Genomic DNA, 22,484 nt, shown 5'->3' with positions numbered 1-22,484 from the left:
AAAAATAATTATGATTTAATAACTATCTTATGTAAAAACTCTATTGATCATTAAAGGTTGACATTCATGGAATGTGTAAATAAAAACTATTAAGAAAGTTATTTTGTTAATAACTCACATTCATGGAATGTGTAAATAAAAACTATTTTGTTTATATATAAATGAATGCTAATAAAAAATGCTCTCCATCTATAAAATGGTACTTTATCTTCATTAAGAAAGTATATGAAGAAAAAGAAAAGTCAAAATAAAGAAATAAAAAAAATTCATAAAATATATATATTTAAATTATAATAAATCAAGATATGACTTTTTTATTAATCAAGAAATTATAAAATTATCTTATTCTATATTTTTGAGTATTATACAAAGTTAAAATTCAATTTGTCTAATACAAAAATCTCATAAAAATATGTCAACATCATATTATAATAGATCTATCGCCATCAATAATAAAAAAAATTTTTAAAAAAATCTCAAAAATAGAATTTTAAAAAAATCTAAAAAAGGTTCCAAAAAAAATGAACTCTTTTAAAAAATAAAACAAAACTTAAAAAATTCATAATTTGAAATTATAAAGACGTATGAAAATTAAAAAATAAAAAGGAATAATAAAAAAATAAAAAAAAAAGAAGGGTAAAGGGGGGCATACCGGGGCGAGGAAAGGAAATGGAAGGAGAAAAAGTGGGAAAGAGCTGGGAACGAGTGGGAAAGGATTGGAGACGAAAAATCAATCTACTGTCAATCGGTTGAGCCAAGGTTAGTTGACATTGATTTGTCTTGGATCAAGTAATTGATGTTGATCTAGCTTGTTTTAGCTAGATTTGCATTGATCTGCCTCGTTCAAGACAGTAAGATAATGGACCTACCTTCGACTTGGTCAACCGATTAACACTTCCCTTCACTGCCTTCTCTCTCCTTTTCTCTCGTCTCTTCATCTTACATTTTCTATTTTGACTTTGCCTTTATTATTATTTATATTTTAAAATTCAAAAATAAAAAAATATATGATATTTTTTACCATGCATCATATTATAAGATATTTGTATTAAAATTTTATTAAATATTTATGTCATATCATTTATTTAATCAACATTACAAAAAAGAATAAAGTACTTGATGGAAGCAAATTTGAATATTTATTTTTTTAGATATTAATATAACAAAAGTGATATAATTCAAGACATAAATGAGCATTTAACTTTCATGTAAATGACGTACATATCTTTATTCTTTGAACATAATTGGAATTTCATTTTTTCAAATAAAATAATAATTAAAATTTTAGCTAAAATCTATAAATATCGGATCCTAAATTTAAGTACTGTAATAACAACGGCAATTAAATAATAATATTTTAACTAAAATCACCAAACGCAAGAGTTGTCCCTGTTACTTTAGTATTTTTTATTTTTATATTATATAATGTACAGCGACAGACCAATTGATACATGCACGATCGAAAAGTCAAAATCAGAGGAGTTTTTTTTTTTTTTTTACTTGCGCTTCAAATAAGCCTTGTTAGGTTTTTTTTGTTCTTTCGGGTCTATAGTTCGTTTCCCCTTTCTTTTCTTGCTTAATTCTTCAACCAACACACTCCTTTTTTTTTTTTTTTTTGTTTTTCAGCTGAATTGGTTGCTTCTTCTTAGTTCAAGTTGTATCTAATTCTTGGTGCTTGGGATTTCAGCTTAGAACAAAAAGCAAGGTCAGTTTTGTTCAGTTTTTTCTTTCTTTTTTTTTTGATTGAAAGTCAATTTTTTTTTTAAGTCTAGGATTATTTTTCTTTTGAGTTTTTCTGTGTTGCAAAATTGTACGGAGGAGTAGGTGAATATAGAGGAAATCCTTTTTTTTTTTAGTTTTGAGAAGTTTGGTTATAATATAGCTTATAAATTTCTTTTTGGGTCACTTTATCTGAGTTATTGGGTATTCTTGATTTACTCAGTTGAATAAATTCAAGGAGTGGATTTGGGGTTTGTTGTTGAAAGATAAAAAAGAGGAGGTGTTGGTTGATGATGATGGTATGTGATGATTGATGGGCAGTAGAACGGTGAAAATTGGCGTAGAAAATAATAAAAAAACTGCAGCAGCGATGCCGAGCTATGTTCCTTCAGTACCCACTTCCAATCCCAGGTATTTTTTTTTCACTTTTTCAAAATTTGGCTTTGTTTTTTTTTTTTTTTTTTCTCTTTTGATTTTATATTGTTTATGTGCATTTGATTTCTGTTTTGTATGATTTCATTAATGTTTATCTTTTTCTATATGAGCTTTGTACTGGCTATTCATGTATTTGGTTGTTCAGACAATCCTATATTGTCTTTAGTTATTAAACTTGTGGTCAGGTAGAGTTAGTTGATTCTTGATTGTAGGTGTTTAATGAAGCAGTTTGAATTGAAAATTGTGATGGTCGGAGGAGAATTCATGGCTTTTTATGTTTGTTATAAGGATAGGATAACATTAGTATTCCTAGGGGGGTGAGTCAGGGAATTAATATATTATTTTGTCATCTTTTTTGTTGTCAATTTGTCATCCACATATCTGGCGAGAGAATGGTAGTATATTGACTGAAAGGTTCATGTTATGTGGTAAAGAGCCATTATTTTTTTCTTCTGTAGGTGTTAAGGTTGTATGATTATATTTGATAATTGCCTATCTCTGGGTGCACTCCGAGTTTGCACTTTTAAGCACCCATATTAATTTGAAAGTATTTGGAATCTTTTTTATATGCCAGTTGACTTCTGTTCTACAATGCTTTTTGGTTTTTCAACCTTCTGTTTCCTTGGTGTTCTACTTATGGCAAGTTTCAATATCAGTAATATTTTGAGAATGTGAGAATTTGTCTCTTACTTTGAGTTAGAGTTTGATCAAAACAGGCAAACTGATCTCGATAAGAGATTGATCACAAAACTGGGATGCTGGATATTTTAATTTGATATGATTGTTAGAATATGTGGTTGGCCTCCTTATAACTTTGATAAATAGAGGCTGTGTACGAATGTAGATGTTTTTGTGATGCCCTATTACACACATGAAATATTCCTTGGTAGCTTTTTCTTCTTGGCTAGGAATATTGACTTAATCTTGCACCTATTGAATCATACTGCATCAGTTTGGAACATGTGATTTTGATGACTTATGCATTTCAGTGGCTCAGAGGCAAATGCCAATCGATCTTCTCGAATGTCAGACTTTGGAACCCTTGAGCAATCTCTTGGATTTCGTATAGAGGATGCTATTGATCTTTCCAGAAGTATGTGATGATGGTCTTCAATTTTCTATTAATGGACATATGCAAGCATTTAATATTTCATTTCATGGAAAAGGAATTTCATTATGCATTTTTACTACTTTCCCTCTAAATTTACATGTAGAACATGTTGTGTATCATGTTTTATTTCTTTATATTGTAGCATGAATGCATTGACTCTTGCAACTCACCATCTATAATGACAATGTGGGTTGCTTACGGATTTGGTCCCCGTTCTCCACTCGTTATTGCTTGAGGCTGTAGGCTGTAATTAGTGCTGGACCATGTTCTCTCCACTTCTTATTGATTTAGCTGAAATAAATCATTTTTGTTTCTTTTAATTTTTCACTGAAGGATGTAGTCTATAAATATGATTGTCAAAAAACATAAAATTGAGGGTGAGGTGAGGAAGGTGATTCATAAACCAAATTTATTTCAAGATTTATCCCGTGCCAGTGTGGCCTTGCCTATCTATTTTTTTTTTCCTTGTTGAACTTGCCATCATATTGCTTTGTCAGTTTTATCGTTATGAAATTGAAATTATTTGATTATTTAGAATTTTTTTCTTCTTTTCATTGGGGGCCTTATTTGATATGCATTTTCAATTGATAATGTTTTTGTCTTTAGACCCTCTATTTAATCAAATAAAGTCAAGTACACAGGCAATAGCTGATGCCCAGTTTGGTTCTTTAAATAAGGTGAGCGTTTATCTCCTTTAGAAAGTTGTCTTTGTGCTTCAAAGTTTTAACATAAATTTAGTTACTGAGTGTTCTCTCCACATGTGTGCATGTATGTGAAAGACAATTGCATCTGCCGACAGCAATCTCTCTGATGGTATTGTGGGGTCACAGACATTATCGCTTCAAAAAGATAACCCACCAAATCTTGCACCTATATCAGCTGGTCGGGAGAATTGGGGGGATTCCAATATGGTGGATGGCAGCCCTAGGACTGATACATCAACAGATGATACTGATGAGAAGAATCAAAGGGTGATGCCTCTTGCTTCAATTTCATGTATACGTGTTTAAGATCATAGTGTTTAAAACCTTTGCTTTTTTTGGATTTTAGTTTTCATTTCACCTTATTGTTCTAGAATTTACTTTTTCTTTCATCATTTGAAATAAGCAGGAAAAATAAATTTACTTGTGTAGTGTGCATGTTTGCACACAATACACTTGTATAATATATATATATATATATATATATATATTGTATTGGAGAATTTGCCTGCTGGTTAATAGTGATTGTGAGTTGAACAACCTTTTGTGCAGTTTGGAAAAGGTCAAACGAATGCTATTGTGGCCTCTGATTCTAGTGACAGATCAAAAGATAAAACAGATCAGAAGGTGAGATTTTTTTTTTTTAAATTAGGATAACAAGAATATTAGATTGTTAAAGGAGTTTATCCGTGTAATATAATATTGATGAACTTATCATATTTCCTTCTCGATGACTACTTTGCAGACATTGCGTAGGCTTGCTCAAAATCGTGAGGCTGCAAGAAAAAGCCGGTTAAGGAAAAAAGTATTTCATTAATGACTTAGTTTAATCTTTTAACTTTATCATGTTTCTATCATCAAGCTTTTATAATATTCTTTGTGGCAATTATCTATCAAGGTACATTTTCTGTTTCTTATTATAAGTTAAGTTTAGGGGTCACTTATAAAATCCATTGTAAAGTGGTGTAGAAATTACACCATGTCCCTCTCTTACTCATATTGATTGTCCCTCTTAGACAAATAAAAATTGGAAAAACATATAAAGTTTTTCATTGGAAATATGAGGAAACTTTGTTGCTGTCGTTCTTCATTTTCCTTGAATTATCCTTGACTGGTACATATCAGACGGACATGGATATGGAGGTCTGTCCCCCCCAATACAAAAAGAAACTTAAAGAAAAAAAACTTAACATACAAATGTTGGTCACATATATTTGAAAAAGCAACTTAGGATGAAAGTGCAAAATTACGACACTTTATTTATTATAATAATTAAAGCCCATTCTGTAGAATTTATTAGTGCATTCCTTTCTTCATAACCTTTTTTCTGCTTTCAAAATCTAGGCATATGTGCAGCAGCTAGAGACTAGCCGACTGAAACTGACTCAACTTGAGCAAGAGCTGCAGCGAGCTCGTCAGCAGGTCTGCTTTATATTAATCTCATCAATATTGTGATGTATCATTTGCATTTTTCGATTTCCTGGCTGATAATGCTGTCTATTATGCCTCACATATTTTTGTTTTTGCTTCTTTCATTGTAGGGCATATTCATTTCAAGCTCCGGAGATCAATCTCATTCAATGAGTGGAAATGGTATTTAAGCCTTATTAGCCTTTCCTATTGTTTAATTTCACAGTTGGAATTTGAAAATTGATTTTGTGATTTGATACTAGTGGCTTGGAATTCAAGTAATTATGTTTTGAGTTTGTTGAAACATGTTTCATTACAGTAGCTATTAGCCTTTAACTTGTGGATAATATGTGTTAGCTATGTCAAGTTTTGTTCCTAAAACATGGAACAGAAGTTACTGCTTTTGCTTGTGTCTGGCAGCAAATACCAAGTTAGGGTATTTTAATTCGAGGGACAGAGAGCTAGTCAGTTTTTAAAATACTGTTAAGTCTGCATAGATGCTATTATCTGGCACATAGAAGCCCTGCTTTATGTGCATTTATGAGCTTCAAAACCTTTTCTAGCTTGGTTATCCGTTGTAGAAGTAGTTTATTTATTTCTTGTTTTGGTCTTCATAGTATATAAGGTCTAATATTACTGAATAGAGTTTTTTTTTCTTTTGTTATTGGATTTTGATCAATTATCAAATTGTTGCCATTGCTTGGCCTCGGCTGCACATGAATTAATTGTTAGTTCTTTTTTTTTTTAATTTAATTTTGCTTCTATATTTGTGAACTTTATTGCCCTCACATTTCCTGCTGTTGCAATGTGCTAGTGAATTTATGTTTTTGGGGTTATTCACTTCTCTTCCTTTTTTTTTTCTTTGAAGCAGAAAACTAAAATTAAAAAGAAGCGCTTTTAGTCTCTTAGTTTTTGGTATCCACCAATATATCTATCGTGCTAAGATATTGTTTGGACTGTTGTACAGGTGCCCTGGCATTTGATGTTGAATATGCACGGTGGCTCGAGGAGCAAAATAGGCTGATAAATGAGTTGAGGGCTGCAGTCAATTCTCATGCTGGTGACACTGAACTTCGCACCATTGTTGACAACGTCACAGCACATTTTGATGACATTTTCCGATTGAAAGGCACTGCTGCAAAAGCTGATGTTTTCCATATCTTATCAGGAATGTGGAAAACACCAGCAGAGCGGTGTTTTCTGTGGATAGGTGGCTTCCGTTCATCTGAGCTTCTTAAGGTGAGCTCCAGTCTTCTTCTACAGAGGGACTGCTGTCATGGTGCATATTAGGTTTCAATATTTGAATGCCTCAGAAGGGGCCCATCAGAATTTACACTCCTTAACTTTGTTGGAGTTAGATGCGTTACTAATATGCTGGTTCTTGAATCTGAATATTAACTAAGGAACATATTCAGGGCTTTGATACCTTTTCTATTTGCTATTTTTGTTTTGCTTCCTCACAGCTAATTATAAAGCAAAGGGTGATCCTTTTTTCATGCAAAGCAACAATAAAAGCCCTAAAGCAAAACATGCATAATAAGCTCACCCTAAAACAAAAGGAATTTGTAAAAGTTAAATGTTTCATATTTGATTTAAAAGTGAACAAATGTTTAAAATGAAAAATCATTTCAAACATAGTTGTCTCAAGTAAAGGATTGCATTTTACTGTCCATGTAAGTTAAATATTTAATTTTCAATATTTCAGAAGTATTGTTTTTGCATACAAAACGCATTTTTGTGTCTTGATTCTAGAATTAGAAAACTAGTGGCAATGGTAACAACCACTTGATCCTTTAATCTACTAGTAGTTTCTTTAGGTGCATGGTTCCAACTCAAAAAAGGAAGAGTTAGGGTAAGCTCTTTTTTTTGCACAATCCAGTTCAGTGGGTAAGCTGACAAAATATGTGGTCATCTGAGAATATTTCTTGAAGACTGTGGACCCAATGTCGTTTATATAAATACACTGAATTGACTATTGTGTGGTGTCAACCAAGTTTTTGTAGATGCTGGGTCGTTTCTCTTTACATCTTTATCTGAATCACTAAGATTTGATACCCATTAACAATGTGATGTTTCTATTGAATGCCTTTTAATAGAGCTTGTTCTGCTCTTTGTCCTGTTTGATTTTGTTGACTTTGAAACTTAGTTTTATGTGTGTTTGAACACTATATCCTCATTTAAGAACAAAATAAAAAATTTCTGGAGTTTGTTCTCAGGCGGACTGTATTATGGGTTCATTGTCTGCTATTTTGCAGCATAACAATCACTATTGGGTTTTATCCATAGTTATTAGACCTGTAGCGATTGACCTGGCCCTTGATGCAACTGGACTGTTCATCCTTTTGACATGGAAAAACTTGAATTGACCTGCCAGTTTATGATACATCCAGATAGGGTAACCCTTCGGTTTTTATTGACCTGAATGGCTGGGATATGGACTTGTCAAAATGACATTTAAATCAAAACTAAGCTAACTTTTCATACTAATTATAGATTGTTTTGCCATTTCACCAAAAAAAAAAAGTTTTTTTTAATTAGTTGAAAATTAAAAGAAAAAACCTATTTTTGAAAGCATAGCTTTTTGTTATATTTTCTAATGATACAAAAATTTCTATTTTTCTCATAGGTTGTTATTTATAAAATTATTCAAAATGTTTTATTATATTTTCGTAATCTATAATTTTATTCAAAATGTTTATAATACTTAAAAATAAATTTTTATTAACCAATAATTGACTTGAATGATCCAACCTTTGACCCAATGATTTGATGCCTTGATCTCATTGATTCTGCTAACGATGGTTTTCTTTATGTTGCTGTTTTATATTATAGTATGTGATTAACTAAACTGGCTTTACTTATTTTGTTGATTTGGAAGCTATGCTATATGCATTGTTTACTTTACCCTAATATGTTGTGTTTGGCTCTTTTAAATTCATATTGTATGATGCTTATATCCTCCAAATTAATGTAAAAAAAAGCCAAAAAACATGGCTTATCTGTTGTTAGATGCATACACCTCCATGCAATGTCCTGAGTCCATGTGACAGTCTCAAAGCTCTTGCATTTCAACCATTAATGTTAAACAGGGGTTATTTTCCCTTTCTTTTATTCTAAGGTACATCCTGATGCATTTCAACCATTAATGTTAAACATGCATTATTTTCCCTTTCTTTTATTCTAAGTTACATCCTGGTGCATTCATCTTTTCTTCCCATGTTAGTTTATTGATAATTTTTTTAACTTAATTGATGTTGATGCAGCTTCTTGTTAATCAATTGGAACCTCTAACTGAGCAACAGTTTATGGGTATCCACAACTTGCAGCTATCATCACAACAGGCCGAAGATGCGTTATCACAGGGGATGGAAGCATTGCAACAATCTTTGGCTGAGACGTTGGCCAATGGCTCACCTGGTCCCTCAGGATCATCTGGGAATGTAGCAAACTATATGGGTCAAATGGCTATGGCCATGGGAAAGTTAGGAACCCTTGAGGGGTTCCTTCGACAGGTACTTACATTTTGGGTGCAATATGGCTTTGTTTCCAATTCGTTTCTCTACATGTTATGTGATTTTATTGTTGGGGGAGAGAGAGAGGAAGGGTGTTCTCCTGCCTGACCTATTTGAGCCTTTTGTTTGTCGGCTTTTCGAATGGTAGGGTAACAGTTTTTCTGTGTGGATATCTCCTCATAACATAATTAAGGTGTTTGGTTATATTATATGTAATTTTAATATGAAAGTTTCAGTGTACTCAAAATAAAAAGGATGTTAATTTCAATAATACTAGCATTTAATCTTCTTTTCTATATGGAAGACGACTCTTCTCTTTATTGAAGAAGGAAATCCTGATGCTTCCACATTTTACAGCATCTAAAAATTGGCTAATGCAATATTTGAGAGCAGAACAATGTCATATCTTTTTCTTTTAAGTGCGTAAAGGCAATTTTCTTTTGTAAAATTATATATTGGGATTTAGTTTATATTCTTATCAAGTGATTTTTCCGGGGTGATTACCAGGCTAATAATCTTTTTTTTTTTTGGTTTTTTATATACCAGGCTGATAATCTGCGTCAGCAGACACTGCAACAAATGCACCGTATCTTGACAACTAGGCAATCAGCTCGGGCCCTTCTTGCAATAAATGACCATTTTTCTAGGCTTCGAGCTCTCAGTTCTCTCTGGCTGGCCCGGCCACGGGAGTGAGAAGTAGATATTTCCTTCTGCATGAAGTTAATCTGAAAATGTATTGTCCGTAGATAAAATTTTAGTAATGTTTTCCTGGAGCATTGCTTTGATTGATGTTGGGTAGACTGCTGTACTTCGACTTCAACATCCTGAATTTCAGGATGCCGTTGTGTTGCAGCTAGGCCACTTTGTTGTTGTCTAAAGATTTTCTTTCCACAGTTGTAACATCGCAAATGTTGTCAAAGTTGTTGTATGCGTAGTACTTTGGTTGTGAAACAGTAGTGCAATAATCTGATTACTTTGATGCTAGAATTAAGAAAGGAAGATAGGGAATGGAATATGTGACATAGGGTAATGTTGTCAATTTGTATACGACAATCACATTAAAAGCTTGGCATGTATATATGTGATGCTTTCATTTGTAATTGATCCTATTTTCCTATGTATTTCATTTCATCAATTGTGTGGGAGTGAGGCTTCATCTACGCTAGGATTTTTGATCTGCTGCAGAAACTATTAAATAGTTTTGGGATGGTTATGTCAATTTAAAGTGGTCGTAAATTGAATTTAGATTATTGAAATTAAAAGTGTGTTTGATGAGGGATTTTAAGCTGGGATCACTTGTATTTTAAAAATTTAAAATAAAAATGAGAATTGTTAAAATTTTTGGAATTAAAAAAAAGAGAGTTTTAGAAGATTTAATCTTTTTAAATTTCATCTCAAAATATGAAATTTGTGAAAATTTTTTATTTTTAATAAGATATTAATATTTATTATTATTTTTTCATGAAACTTTTATATTTTTTAAAATTCTAATCACAAAACTTTAAAATTTATTTTTATTTTTTAATGTTATTAGTAATATCTATACATTTTTATACTGACATTCATTTTATTTTTTTAATATTTTTCTAAGCTCGATCAAAGGAGAATAAATTTTAAAAATCTAATTTTGTATGTGAATTATTTAATCAATTAATTAATTCCTCAAACAATGAAAATGAGGCAGAAATTGGCCAATCTATTGATCGGCAACATCCGGTACCGATCAACAGGCTCACATCAACTTAATAATGTTTGGTCTTGGATCGATTAGGACAAAGTTTGAAGCTTGGGCTTAAGTTTGGGGTTAAAATGACTCTAAAAAAGGGCCATTAATCAATTAATATGTTCGTTGATCGATTAAAAGAGTTTAATTCAAATCGAGAATGAACCTGGGTGAATATTACAACTTAAGAAGACCTAACTAATAAGAAGTATCCTCCACCGATTGATTGACACGTGTTGATAAAAGTTATAGACGATAAATCTTTTTAATTATCTCTTGGATAAATCCAAGGATTATTATCCCTCAAATTTATCAAATGACGGAAGAGCTCCGACCATCCCCTTCCTACCTCTAATCCTCCACTATAAATAGGCCTCTCGTAGTCTTAGTCCTCATTTTCATCAAGCATTTTCTTTTCCAGGTAATTTACCTTTAAGTCTCTTTCCCAAAAATCTTCCAAAAACTTTGAGAAAATTCTTTCTCTCCTCCTATTTTAACCTTCAAAAATAGCTTCTTCAACTGTCCTAAGCCATTTAAGTAGCCTAAAGCCTCAACCTAAACCTTCGCTTTATTTCAAACCCTGTCAAATATTCTATCAAAATCCTACAGAATCAAATAATAGCTTCCAATTGATTGGCACTGCTCTAAAGTGATTGGCCTGCACTTGCTAGAGCACTGAATCATTTCATTTTCGCTTTCCTTTCCTAAACCAAACCTTTAAACCTTGTTCCTATAGCTCCAACTACGCCTATAGTCCAACCACGCCTATAGTCCAACCACCAGACCAGGATTCTTCAATCACCTTGAATTCCTTAAAAACCAAGGCCATCTCGCTCATCAATAGCCAAAACGACCCTTGACACTTAGAGATCATCCATTCCTTCTCAAACACTGCAAGTCACCATTTACCATTGAGACACCACCATACACTTTTCCATATGCAAAAGCTTTTTTGCTAATAACTCAAACATCCAAAAACTTCCTTGATATTCGTTACTAAGCTTACAAAAACCCAAAATCTTGCTTGCCTCGAAATTAAAACATTCAAAAAGCTCAAATTCTCAAATTATCACTGATCAACAATTTCATCCATCGATCGGCCAAAGATCTTAAATTACTGATCATCGTGGATCGATGTTGGTGTATTCCCTAAAACCAATCAAATTGGTTATATAATACATGTCATATTAAGTATTACTATTATTAATTAAAGCATTCTTTATCTATGAGACTGTATACACATAATTAATATTACTTTCTTATATAGATAAAGTACTTAGAATAAATATGCTTTGCAAGAAAATTATAATGAGATTGTAATTATAAGATCATCATTACATCAAAGCATTATTCTTAAATTGTTCCCAGTCAATTCTTTATCAAGATAGAAGATTGATAAAGCTATTAAGATTGACATATGGTTATATTCTTACTTATGAAGCAAGCAATTAATCTCATAGGTTGAAGTTTGATAAACTTGAGCTAACATATAGGTGCTTGTTACAAAAATAAGTTCATTAGACATTACTTGAGATAAGAATGATATTTGGTAGTTCATATAGTATCTATAACAACATTCTCATATGATGATTGATTAAGTGATTCTTTGACTTGATATTACTATTGATCTTATATGATGTATTTTAATTTTGCCTTACTCATGGTTCTAACCATAGAAACACTAGTAAAGTATTGTTGGATATAACATGAGGCATATGAAGTTGCTCGAGTAATTATTATAGGATTCATTACTTTGTGTGATTGAGAGAATATCTCACGTAGTCTTAGTGAATTAATTTAAGAAGTCTTTGGCTAAAGTGGAATAAGATTTTAGAATAGTTATAAAGTTTATCCAAGAGTTAATGTCAAAACCAAAACTTAATAGCTAATATGCTTGAACAAAATTGACTAAACACTAATCTATACTTAATGTTAAATTAAGTTATTAAGTGATGAAAGGATATTCTCTATAAATTGGGGGGTCACCGCAACATGACAAGAATTGACCTTGATCTATAAATATAAAATTGATTAATTGGAGAATTAATATTGAAATAAAATAACAGTTTTAATTCATCAAATTTGAATCAAGGATTATAATGATTACATTTATTGCCATCATGTTGAGAAAACTAATGGGTCACACATAATAGGAAAATGTGTGAAAGATTAAAATTAAGACAAATTAAGTTGGACTTAATTTGTTTGGTTAAAGCCCAAAACCGAGGAACAAAGCCTAATGCCTTTACATTAAAGATGTGGTCATCATGATAATTCTACTGTTCATTCCTCTTGTTCACGTGGATTACTATAAGAAGTCAGACCAATGTTATTAATTTCATTTTGTTACCAGTCATATTGATCGGTATGCTTCAATTATATCAAAATACGAAAACACATAAGGGTTATTTTTTGTACCTAACTTGATACTGGGTAATATAGGTTATTTTCATTGATTTTGGTGAATTTCGATAGATTAGCTTGTTTCAGTTAGTATATAAATGTGAAACATGTTTTATAATTTTTAACTTGTCTTTTGTTATTTAACTATTTTTAACCTGATATAAATAAAACTAATTAACAAATAACTTTTAAAAGTTGAATTTCTTTATTTTTATTACAACTTATTTTCTTTGATACTTTATTTTTTTAAACTAAAGTTCATAAGTTTTCAATTGTGTTTTTTCTCTAAAATTTAACAATCATGAAATTAAGGGGTTTTTTTTTTTTTCATTTTATTGTTTTTATCTTAATATTTACAAGAAAAGAACACTCGTTTAAATATCATACCATCAAATTAAGTGTTTAAAAATATCATAATAAATTAGTGAAATTATTTCTTATACTTTTAAACTTATTTATTCAATTTTTGAAGATATTGCATATTTATTTTGTAGATTATTAGTAGTATAAATGTACAAGTTCATGTATATTTATAAATATATTTGTACTAAATCAAAAAATTTGAAATAATAAGACAAAACAATTGGTACTGCCATGTACCATTTTTTTTAAAAGAAAATTGAAATGTTATTCGATACGATATTAACAACCTTGGGTTGGATACTTGGATAGCTATTGGTTTGCCACAACCGAGCTTGATTTTTTTTTGAAGTGTTCTTGACAACATCACAAGTAAAGTAAGTAAAATCTATCCTTACTGATTGCATATGTATGTTTACGTATGATCTTGTTAATGTGATCCAACGCTTAAGGGATTGAAAAATTTTAAATTCTATTGCATTATACTATGATATTTAATGTTCAATTCCAAAAAGTGATATCAGAGCCTTGTTAATTAAGATTACACAAACTAACACCTATTTCAATGTTTTTAATATGAAAAACTATTTTTATTACTATAGACACCAAATTTGTTTGGGTTATTCAAGTTTGTACTTGATTTTAAATTCATTTGAGTTTCTTTTTGGGTTCGTTGGCTGATGCTTGATTTCAATTCATTTGGATTGAGGCTCAATTTCGTTTTCTTGAGCTTGGGCCCATTATTTTATTTTTATTTTTACTTTTACTTTAATTTTTATTTTTTTGGTTTATAATTAAATAATAAATACAATGACATTCATAAATAATAAATTAATTAAAAAAAACATAAAAAATAGGACAATGGAACAAGTGGTAGGGGTGTCGTGCACAACACCATTACCACCCACTCTCCTGCAACTAGGATCGACAATCCAACCCGTCCTTGACGGATTCCGACCTGACCCGACCCTATGAGGTCAGTTTTTTTTTTTTGAAATTTGAGTTTCGGATCGGGTAAGGTTAAGAAATAATGAGGGTCGGGTCGGGTTCGGGTTTTAGGCAAACTCGACTCGACCCGATCCGATATTATATAAAAAATTATTTAGAAAAAACCTAAATAGTACACATGATGGGACATTTATTATTCTTGTAAATTTATGTTATTCCTTATATATATTTTTACATATTAACCTTTTATATTTTGTTATTCCTTGTATATATTATATTATGTTAACTAACCTTTTTTTCTCTACTTTGTTATGCATACATACATCATTAAGATTTATCATAAGGAGTGATTACCATAAAACAATTTTAACAAAAAAAATCTTAATTACATCAACGGCAAGCTTATGAAAGTTCCCTATGTGCTTGAGAATGAAGTCTAAATAAGGTTAGCTAAAATGAGGTGATTGTTTGCCAGCTAATAATGTAATTACTTTAACCACCAAAATCCATCTCAATCCTAAAAGAAATTATCTGAACAATTAGGTTAGTATTTGGAACCAATGAGGTGTCACTATCAAGGAGACCTTTCAAAAAAAGTTTGGGGACCTTGTATTACTTCTTTCAGTCCTTATTAATGATCAGCTTATTAGGACAATGGTTTAGTTTTGGGACACTTTATATCACTGCTTTGTGTTCAATAAGGTTGATATAGTGTTAACTATTGAAGAATATTCAACTCTCTTTCGCTTGGATCTCCTTAATCTTGATAAAGTATACTGGAAAAATAAAAAGACTGGTTACCGAAAAAAGTTGCTCAAATGATGGTTGTAAATGTCCAAATTGTTGATAATTGGGTAAAAAGAAAAGGTGAAAATGTTGGTATTCCTTGGTCCATTGTTCGTGACTTTATATACAAATATTTTTCCAGTGAAGGATGATTGGATTTGATAGCATTGGCTTTATATGGGATAATGGTATATCCAAAAGTTACAGTAGTGGATTTCTTTGATCAACTTAGTTATCAAATCAACCCTAATCCTGTAATTTTGATTGAGACTATTAGATCTTTAAATCATTGTTGTCGAAATGGATAGGGCCGTTTTACTAGATGTGTTCAATTATTAACCATTTAGATGAAAAGTCATATAAAAATAATGGTGGTAAATTTTGCAAGCCTTATTTCACTACAAGCACTCCTATCAAGGAATTATATGAGAATGAATGGCCTACACAAAAGTCCAATGAAGCATGGATTTTATTTCTATCCAAACTTATTAGCCGTGATGTGATATGGAGAGTTCTTTGAATGCCTTATGGACCAATGTTGTATGGTTGTAAAGATAAGCTTTGGGTTCCTCTCTTAGGTTTTTGGGGTGGAATGAGTTATTCTCCCATCATAGTGTAAAGACAATATGGCTATGAATAGTTATCCCAACCACTTTCAAACTTATTAAAATGGAGTTCTCATTTGTTGAAACTGATGCCTTCATAAAGATAACTAAAATCCTGTAAGCTTGGAATTTGTCTTAAAAGGAAAATAAAAGGAGACATTCAAATGAAGTTACCCCTAAGTACTTTGTGTGGGACATTAGGCAAGGTAAAGACATTAAAATCCTTAAAGAAACAACTCTAAATGGCCTAATGAAATCATCACCTCTTAATCCCTTATTAGTAGTGGAAAACACTAAAAGAAAGCTCCAAGTTGAAAAAAAATGAATTGAAGGCTAAAAAGGGAGTTAGAGGAAAGAATAGACAAAAAGGTTCAAGCATTTAAACAAAAAAGGGATGAATGAAAGAATCTTTTTTCTGATCTTAACATCACATAGTCATCTACCAGTCATGAGTTAGCTTAACTTTTGAAAGAAAATGGACAATTGCAAGCAAAGATGCAAGAAAAGGATGAAACACACATTGAACACAAAAGCATATCCAAATACTCAATCGGGTAGTGGTCAAAATCGAAACACAAATGAGTGTTGTTAATGAAGAATGTGAGCAAACAAATGAGGCGTATATGAGAAAGCATAACAAGTTGGAGTGCTTGCTTGATCAAATTACCATGGCTACTTACAAAGTTAAGGACATGGTAGAAAAAGTTAAAGAATGGAAAATAAGGGTGCCACCAATAGGAGCACATGGCCAAGAGCTACTAGCTTCCCTTGGTGAAGTGCAAGGCCAATATCGACAAATTAGAGATTTTTTTCCACAATAAACTTTAGACTTCTCATAGATGTAATATTGGATTTGGTTAGAAATAAATTTCAATTTAATAAAGATTTTCTTTGTTAACAATTGTTATGTGAAAAATCCTCCTTATTGCATTCATGCGTTCATGTATTCATATATAAACATCTTTCTAAAGTGCATGACAATAAGTCATCCCAATTTAAAAAAAAAATTATGGTAAATTAAGGTTCAAGGATAGCACAATTTTCAAACAATTTGAGACGTTACAAAACTAGATATCAAGTAAGGATCATGAAAGAAAAAATCACTATTTACCTCTAAAAGCTAGAAGAGTCACAAGAAGAACTAAACGGGTAGTTGGAAATTATTATCAAATTGTTGAAAAACATGAGCAAGGGAAAGAAAGTGGTAGAAAAGGTGGTGATACAAAATAAGACCAATCCATTATATCTCCCTAGTTTTGGCCCATATTCAGCACATACATCCTAAAGGGCCTAACACTAAATGCCATTCAGTGCAAGTTATCCTTATCTGCATATTGACATGTCGACAACTGTTACTCATGCTCCCATTCCCCTTGTTCTTGACATCAAGACATCTGATCCTACATAAGTTCCAAATCTTAATGATCTTAAGGAACAAGAAAAGCTGAAGATAGGTTCTGTTGAAACTAAATAAAACTCTAGTTCTTTAAAGATAGATCTCATAGAAGAGAGGTTTAGAGCCATTGAAAGAACAAACTTTTATGTGTCAATTAATGCTATTAGATTATGCCTGGTTCTTGATGTTGTGATCCCACCAAAGTTTAAGGTGCTTTAGTTTCAAAAATATGATGGGATGAAATGTCCTATTACATATGTTACGATGTATTATCACAAAATGGCTGTATATGCTTATAGTGAAAAATTACTCATCCATATTTTTTAAGACAACCTTATGGTTTAACTACTATGTGGTATGTGTAATGGATAGATCATGCATTTGTGGATGAAGAGAACTTGCAAGGGCTTTCATTGCATAATACAAACACATTATATATTTGGCACTAGATCACATGTCTCTACAAAACATGCAAAAGAAGGATATTAAAAGTTTTAAAGAATATGCCCAAATATGGAAGGATATTACTATCTAAGTTTAACCACCTCTCATTAAAAAAGAGACCATAATCTTATTTATCAATACTCTTAAGGCTTCTTACTATGAAAGGATGATTATAAATGCCACTAAAAATTTTAATAATATGGTAAATTTTGGAGAGATTATTAAAAATACCATTAAGAAAGGAAAGCTTGATAGTAGTGATGCAAAGAAAAGGGATATGCTAAAAGGGACAAAAAGAGACATTTAAGCTACAATTCATGATGGGCAACAAATTGGAGGCTTCACCCTATATTCTCCTTGCTTAATATTCTAACCTTACTATCTAACCATTAACATTGTCCCTCCAAGTTCTTATGCTTATCAACTAGTCATATAGTCACCCAACTCTCAGTCAATTGCTCAACCTAAGAATTGGGTGAAGAGCTCTTACAAATCCAATTCCTATGACATATACTAAGGTACTCTATTCACTCATTGACAACTATTTGGTCACACCAATTTATTTAGAACCTATGAAGCCTCCTTACCCCAAGTGATATGATGCTAATGCTACTTATGACTATCATCTTAGGATTGCTGGCTATTCTATAGAAAATTGCACAGTATTGAAGTATAAAGTACAAAGTTTGGTCAAAAAAGAATTGGTGAATTTTTATAAAAAAGTAACGACATGTGTCATCAAGAACCCTTTACTCAACCACACTGAGGCATAATTTTGAAGGAGTTTTTATAAATGTTTGGTACCTTAAGAACTTTAAGAAATAATGCAAGTTAGGAACATTTGAGTCTTTTATGTTAGTTTTTTATTTATCTTTCATCATTTCAATAAAGTGACAGATGCATTTTCATTACATTTTCTCATTTGCTCCATCGCTTTTACATATATGCCTTTTCATATTTCACCCATTCCTATGTTCAAATGATGGATGTTTAGACAATCATGATAATAATTCAGGATTCGATTTTGAAAGCCTCATACATATTAACGGAAATGATAAGTTGAGACTCTTAATTTATTGGGATCATTGAAGTAAAAGAGGATATTTTTCATGAAATGAAACTAGTATGAGATTTCGCTCATTCATAGACAAAAGTGATGTAGTGTGTGGTTTTTTTTTTTATGGTTCTCTCATAAGTTTGCTCTTAGTCAATAAATATTTTTTCATTAAGAGTATTTATATTTGTAATAAGCAATGACCATTTTTCTTTTGCCCTTCACACAATGAGTATAATTATCAATTTGTTATCCCATTTAAGCCTATTAAATTTTCTTTAAAAAAAATCCTAACCAAGGATCACCTTCCACATAAGGGGGTAAAGTTTGAAAAAGGCTCAACCACAAAGAGAAAAACAAAGAAAAAAGAAAGTGAAGGGCTATAATAACTTCAGGGGCAAAAAAAAAAAAACCTCTTTGGTGTTCAAATCTTTCCTAAAAAAGAATGAAAAGTGCAAATAAAAAAATGTGAAGAAAAGAAAGAAAAAAGAAAAAGAGAAAATTAATGAAGAATGGGGCAAAAAATCAAGCTGCTCCATATGATAATAAATGATCTTTGGTTTATAATCTTTCAAATTAATTTTAGGCCTACTTTATCCATCTCTTTCATAACCCCCTTGTCATAACAATTTTAGAGACTACTAGACGAATTTGAAAAACAAAAGTAGAGTCACTACCAATCTTTTTTGGTTAGGTATGATTGGCCACTTATTAAAATTTACCTTCTTAATAAAATTTTAAAATTAATTAAAATTTATTAAAAAAATTTTTTTTGGGTTTGCTAAAATACAGTTTGGGTTCAAGAGTTGGTTACGTGTGAGGAAGGATTAACACCCCCTACAACGCCCGTTTAAAATAGTACCAATTAATTACATGTTATTTTTAATATTGACTAAAATTGTCTTAATTTTTTGTATTTAAAAATTTAATTTTCTCAATTTTCTTTAAAAATACATTTTTTATTTTTTGCAAGTTTGAAAAATAAATAAGAACCTTATATTGAAAATTTTCTAAAAATATTCCAATACTTTGGTAATATTAAAAGAAACCATCTCATCTAAGAAATTTTTAAAAATCGCTACTCGAAATTCTCAAAAATCTTATCCTCGGTGATTCATATTTATTTTCATAAAATATGATATCTATAATTTAAAAACAAATAGCATTTTCTTAAAAACTCATTTTTTTGTCATTTATAAAAGAACAAAAAATAATTATTGAAAATTAATCTAAATGCTCGAATATATTGATGGCATTTTAGATAGATTTTCTTACCTAAAGATTCATAAATAATCACTACTTGAATTTTTTTAGGATCTCATCCTCAGATATTTTTTTATTTCTTTTTTATAAAAATTATTAAAAGTCATGTAATAATATAATTATCTACAAATACTTTTATTTCCTAAAGACATACTTTTATTTATTAAGAAAAATTGTTCAAATAAAAGAAAATAATTAAGAAATGAAAATTTTCCACATTGAAAAGAAACTTCTAAATATTCAAATACTTTGGTAATTTTTAGAAGACTTTTCTCACTTAGAAAATTCATAGGAATCATTACTTAAACTTCTCAGAGTCCCATCATCGAAAATTCTCATTATTTAATTTTATTATTATTAAAAAATGCTTTTATAAATATGTACTTTTTTTATCTTTTTACGAGAATTGTTCAAATTAATTAAAAAATTCGTATTAAAAAGAGTTTCTAAATATTCCAATACTTTGGTAATTTTTAGAAATCTTTTCTCTCCTAAAGAATTCTCGAGAATCACTACTTAGATTTCTCAGAGTTCTATCATGAAAAATTTTATTACTTTAAAATCATGCAATAATATTATTATCTATAAACAAATTTATTTCCAAAAATGTATATTTTCATATAAAAAACTACTTAAATTAAGTTTAACAATAAAATGGAAATCTTTTGTATTGGAAAGAAACTTCTAAATATTCCAATAGTTTGGCAAGTTTTAGAAGATTTTTCTCACCTAGGGAATTCTTGAGAATCACTATTCAGACTTCCTGAAGTTCCATCATCGAAAATTTCATTTGCATTTAAAACCATGTACTACCAACAATCAAATAGAATATGCATACGAAGAACATATATTGAATATGTTTTAATCTTATTTAATTATTTTCCAATTATCACTACAAAAAATGAAAGGAACAAAGCAAATAAAATATTTATTGAAAATTTTCCTAAATACCCCGATACTTTGGCGATACTTAAAAAAAATTTTCTCACTTAGGGATTATTAGGAATCTCTACTCGAACTTCCTTATAATCCCATCATCGAAAATTTCATTTACTTTTTTCATTCTTACTTAATTAATACTCTAATTCTAGTATTTAGTTGTGATTAAAATTTGTAATAAATAAAATGAGTTGATCACAATATTAATCATCACATTATTTTCAATGTACAATAATCTTAGAAAAATAGATAAATGAAAATTTTTCATATTAAATATTTTTCTAAATACTCCATTACTGTGGTAGTATTTTTAGAAAAATATTTTCACCTTAAGACTTTAAAGAATCACTACTTGAAATTCCTTAATATCTCATCATCGAATAAAAAATTTCCTTTATCCTTATTATTTTTTATATTTCATGAACAACCACTAAGTAATAAGCATGAAAACCTTGCATTTTTTTCATCTATAAGTACATTTTAATCAACAACTATGGACCATCAAGAACAAACAAAAAATGTAAGGCAACTTACTACAAAAACTTGAAAAAATGACATGGAAACAGCCCCATATAATTGTACAATCATACGAAAGATAAAAGGAAAATAAATGAAATGCAAGTGATGAAAAAGAAAGGTCCTAAACTATCATGAAACCATAGTAAAATAACATGAAACTAAATTAAAATAACAAGCAAATAGTAACCAAAACAAGCTCAATAAAAAAAATAAATAAGGGTTGGGCAGAAAATAAAAGCAAGTAGAACAATAGTTAAATGGTAAAGAAACAAATCAAACATTCAAGAATCAAGCTATTTTGATGCCCAATGATGAACAAAAGTCCATCCAGCCATCATAAGCCATACTTCTCAATAAGAAACAAGCTCAAAGCAAAGTAATTTAAAATTGGAAAAATAAAAAAAAAACTAAGCTGAGCAAAAAAACAAAAAATTTCATTGATTAAGCTATAGTAAACAATGCTTAAATGAAGAACAAAATGCAAGTGCTAGGAAAATAAAATAAAGCTAGAATTAAAAGCAATAAAATGAAGAAGAAAACTGTTAAAATGGAGCCAAGAAACCAAAGCAAAGTTAATAAGAATGCTACCTGCTATGGTGTCATTTATAAGGGAGAACAAAAAATGCAAAAATGAAAAGATTACCACAAGTTTCAGCTTTACCTTTTTTGGTAGACCTCTCATTTTTTACGTACTTCCCTCTCCTCTCCACCAATCTCCTCTTTCTTCTTTAGCAAACTTTTTCCCTATCTATTCAGCAAACTCCTCTCCATTTCTCTTTTTTTTTCTTTCTTCCTCCTTTATTCGGCTTCCCTTATTTTTTTTAGCAGCCTCTTTCCCTTTTTTTTTTTACGTGTTTGGCTCCTATCCCAATCTTCTAGCTCATTTTCCCTTCTTTTACCAAACTCTCTCTAGCCTCCTTCAAGAATCAGCCTTTTTCAAAATATCTCATTTTGGATGAATATAGACTTCATCCAATGGTCAAAGATTTTCTTTTTTTCTTTTCAAGGAACCACTTTTGGCCATTGGATCAAGATCAATAAAAGATTCAATTATCCATATTATTTATTGTAAATGTTAGATTTTTATATCCTCCAAACATATGAAAAAATCATTTTACCCATATTGAAAGTTTTCAGTGTTAGGTCATTTTCTTAG

The 22,484-nt window shown here is 30.4% G+C and overlaps 1 protein-coding gene across 5 annotated transcripts; it reads left to right on the top strand.

Annotated features, from left to right (window-relative positions):
• Nucleotides 1-1,454: 1,454 nt before the first annotated feature.
• LOC111295818 (transcription factor TGA2.3-like) lies at nt 1,455-9,988 on the top strand. 5 transcript variants are annotated; one of them, XM_022889549.2, is made up of 13 exons: nt 1,455-1,525; nt 1,627-1,705; nt 1,943-2,130; nt 3,144-3,247; nt 3,872-3,942; nt 4,045-4,236; nt 4,519-4,593; nt 4,712-4,771; nt 5,311-5,388; nt 5,508-5,559; nt 6,344-6,615; nt 8,640-8,888; nt 9,435-9,988. In XM_022889549.2, exons 3-13 carry the CDS (start codon nt 2,033-2,035, stop codon nt 9,579-9,581), a joined length of 1,398 nt encoding a protein of 465 aa, XP_022745284.2. In that variant the 5' UTR covers nt 1,455-1,525; nt 1,627-1,705; nt 1,943-2,032; the 3' UTR covers nt 9,582-9,988. The 5 variants fall into 5 exon arrangements, with proteins under 5 accessions (XP_022745284.2, XP_022745285.2, XP_089625357.1 ...); XM_022889550.2 differs by having other exon boundaries at nt 1,457-1,520; XM_089769231.1 differs by having other exon boundaries at nt 1,503-1,705.
• Nucleotides 9,989-22,484: the final 12,496 nt, after the last annotated feature.

Source organism: Durio zibethinus, chromosome 12 (genome assembly GCF_047325235.1).
Source record: "Durio zibethinus cultivar Kanyao isolate XHJ-2024 chromosome 12, ASM4732523v1, whole genome shotgun sequence".
Lineage (NCBI taxonomy): Eukaryota > Viridiplantae > Streptophyta > Magnoliopsida > Malvales > Malvaceae > Durio > Durio zibethinus.
The sequence above is the reverse complement of the archived record's forward strand: the minus strand, read 5'-3'. Positions and strand labels throughout refer to the sequence as shown.

What these genes read in the sequence shown, in the direction of transcription:
- LOC111295818 (XM_022889549.2), top strand. Translation starts at nt 2,033, where the DNA reads ATGGGCAGTAGAACGGTGAAAATTGGCGTAGAAAATAATAAAAAAACT. An exon ending in AAGATAAAACAGATCAGAAG is followed by an intron (nt 4,594 to 4,711) that starts GTGAGATTTTTT and finishes ACTACTTTGCAG; the next exon opens with ACATTGCGTAGGCTTGCTCA. An exon ending in AAAGCCGGTTAAGGAAAAAA is followed by an intron (nt 4,772 to 5,310) that starts GTATTTCATTAA and finishes TTCAAAATCTAG; the next exon opens with GCATATGTGCAGCAGCTAGA.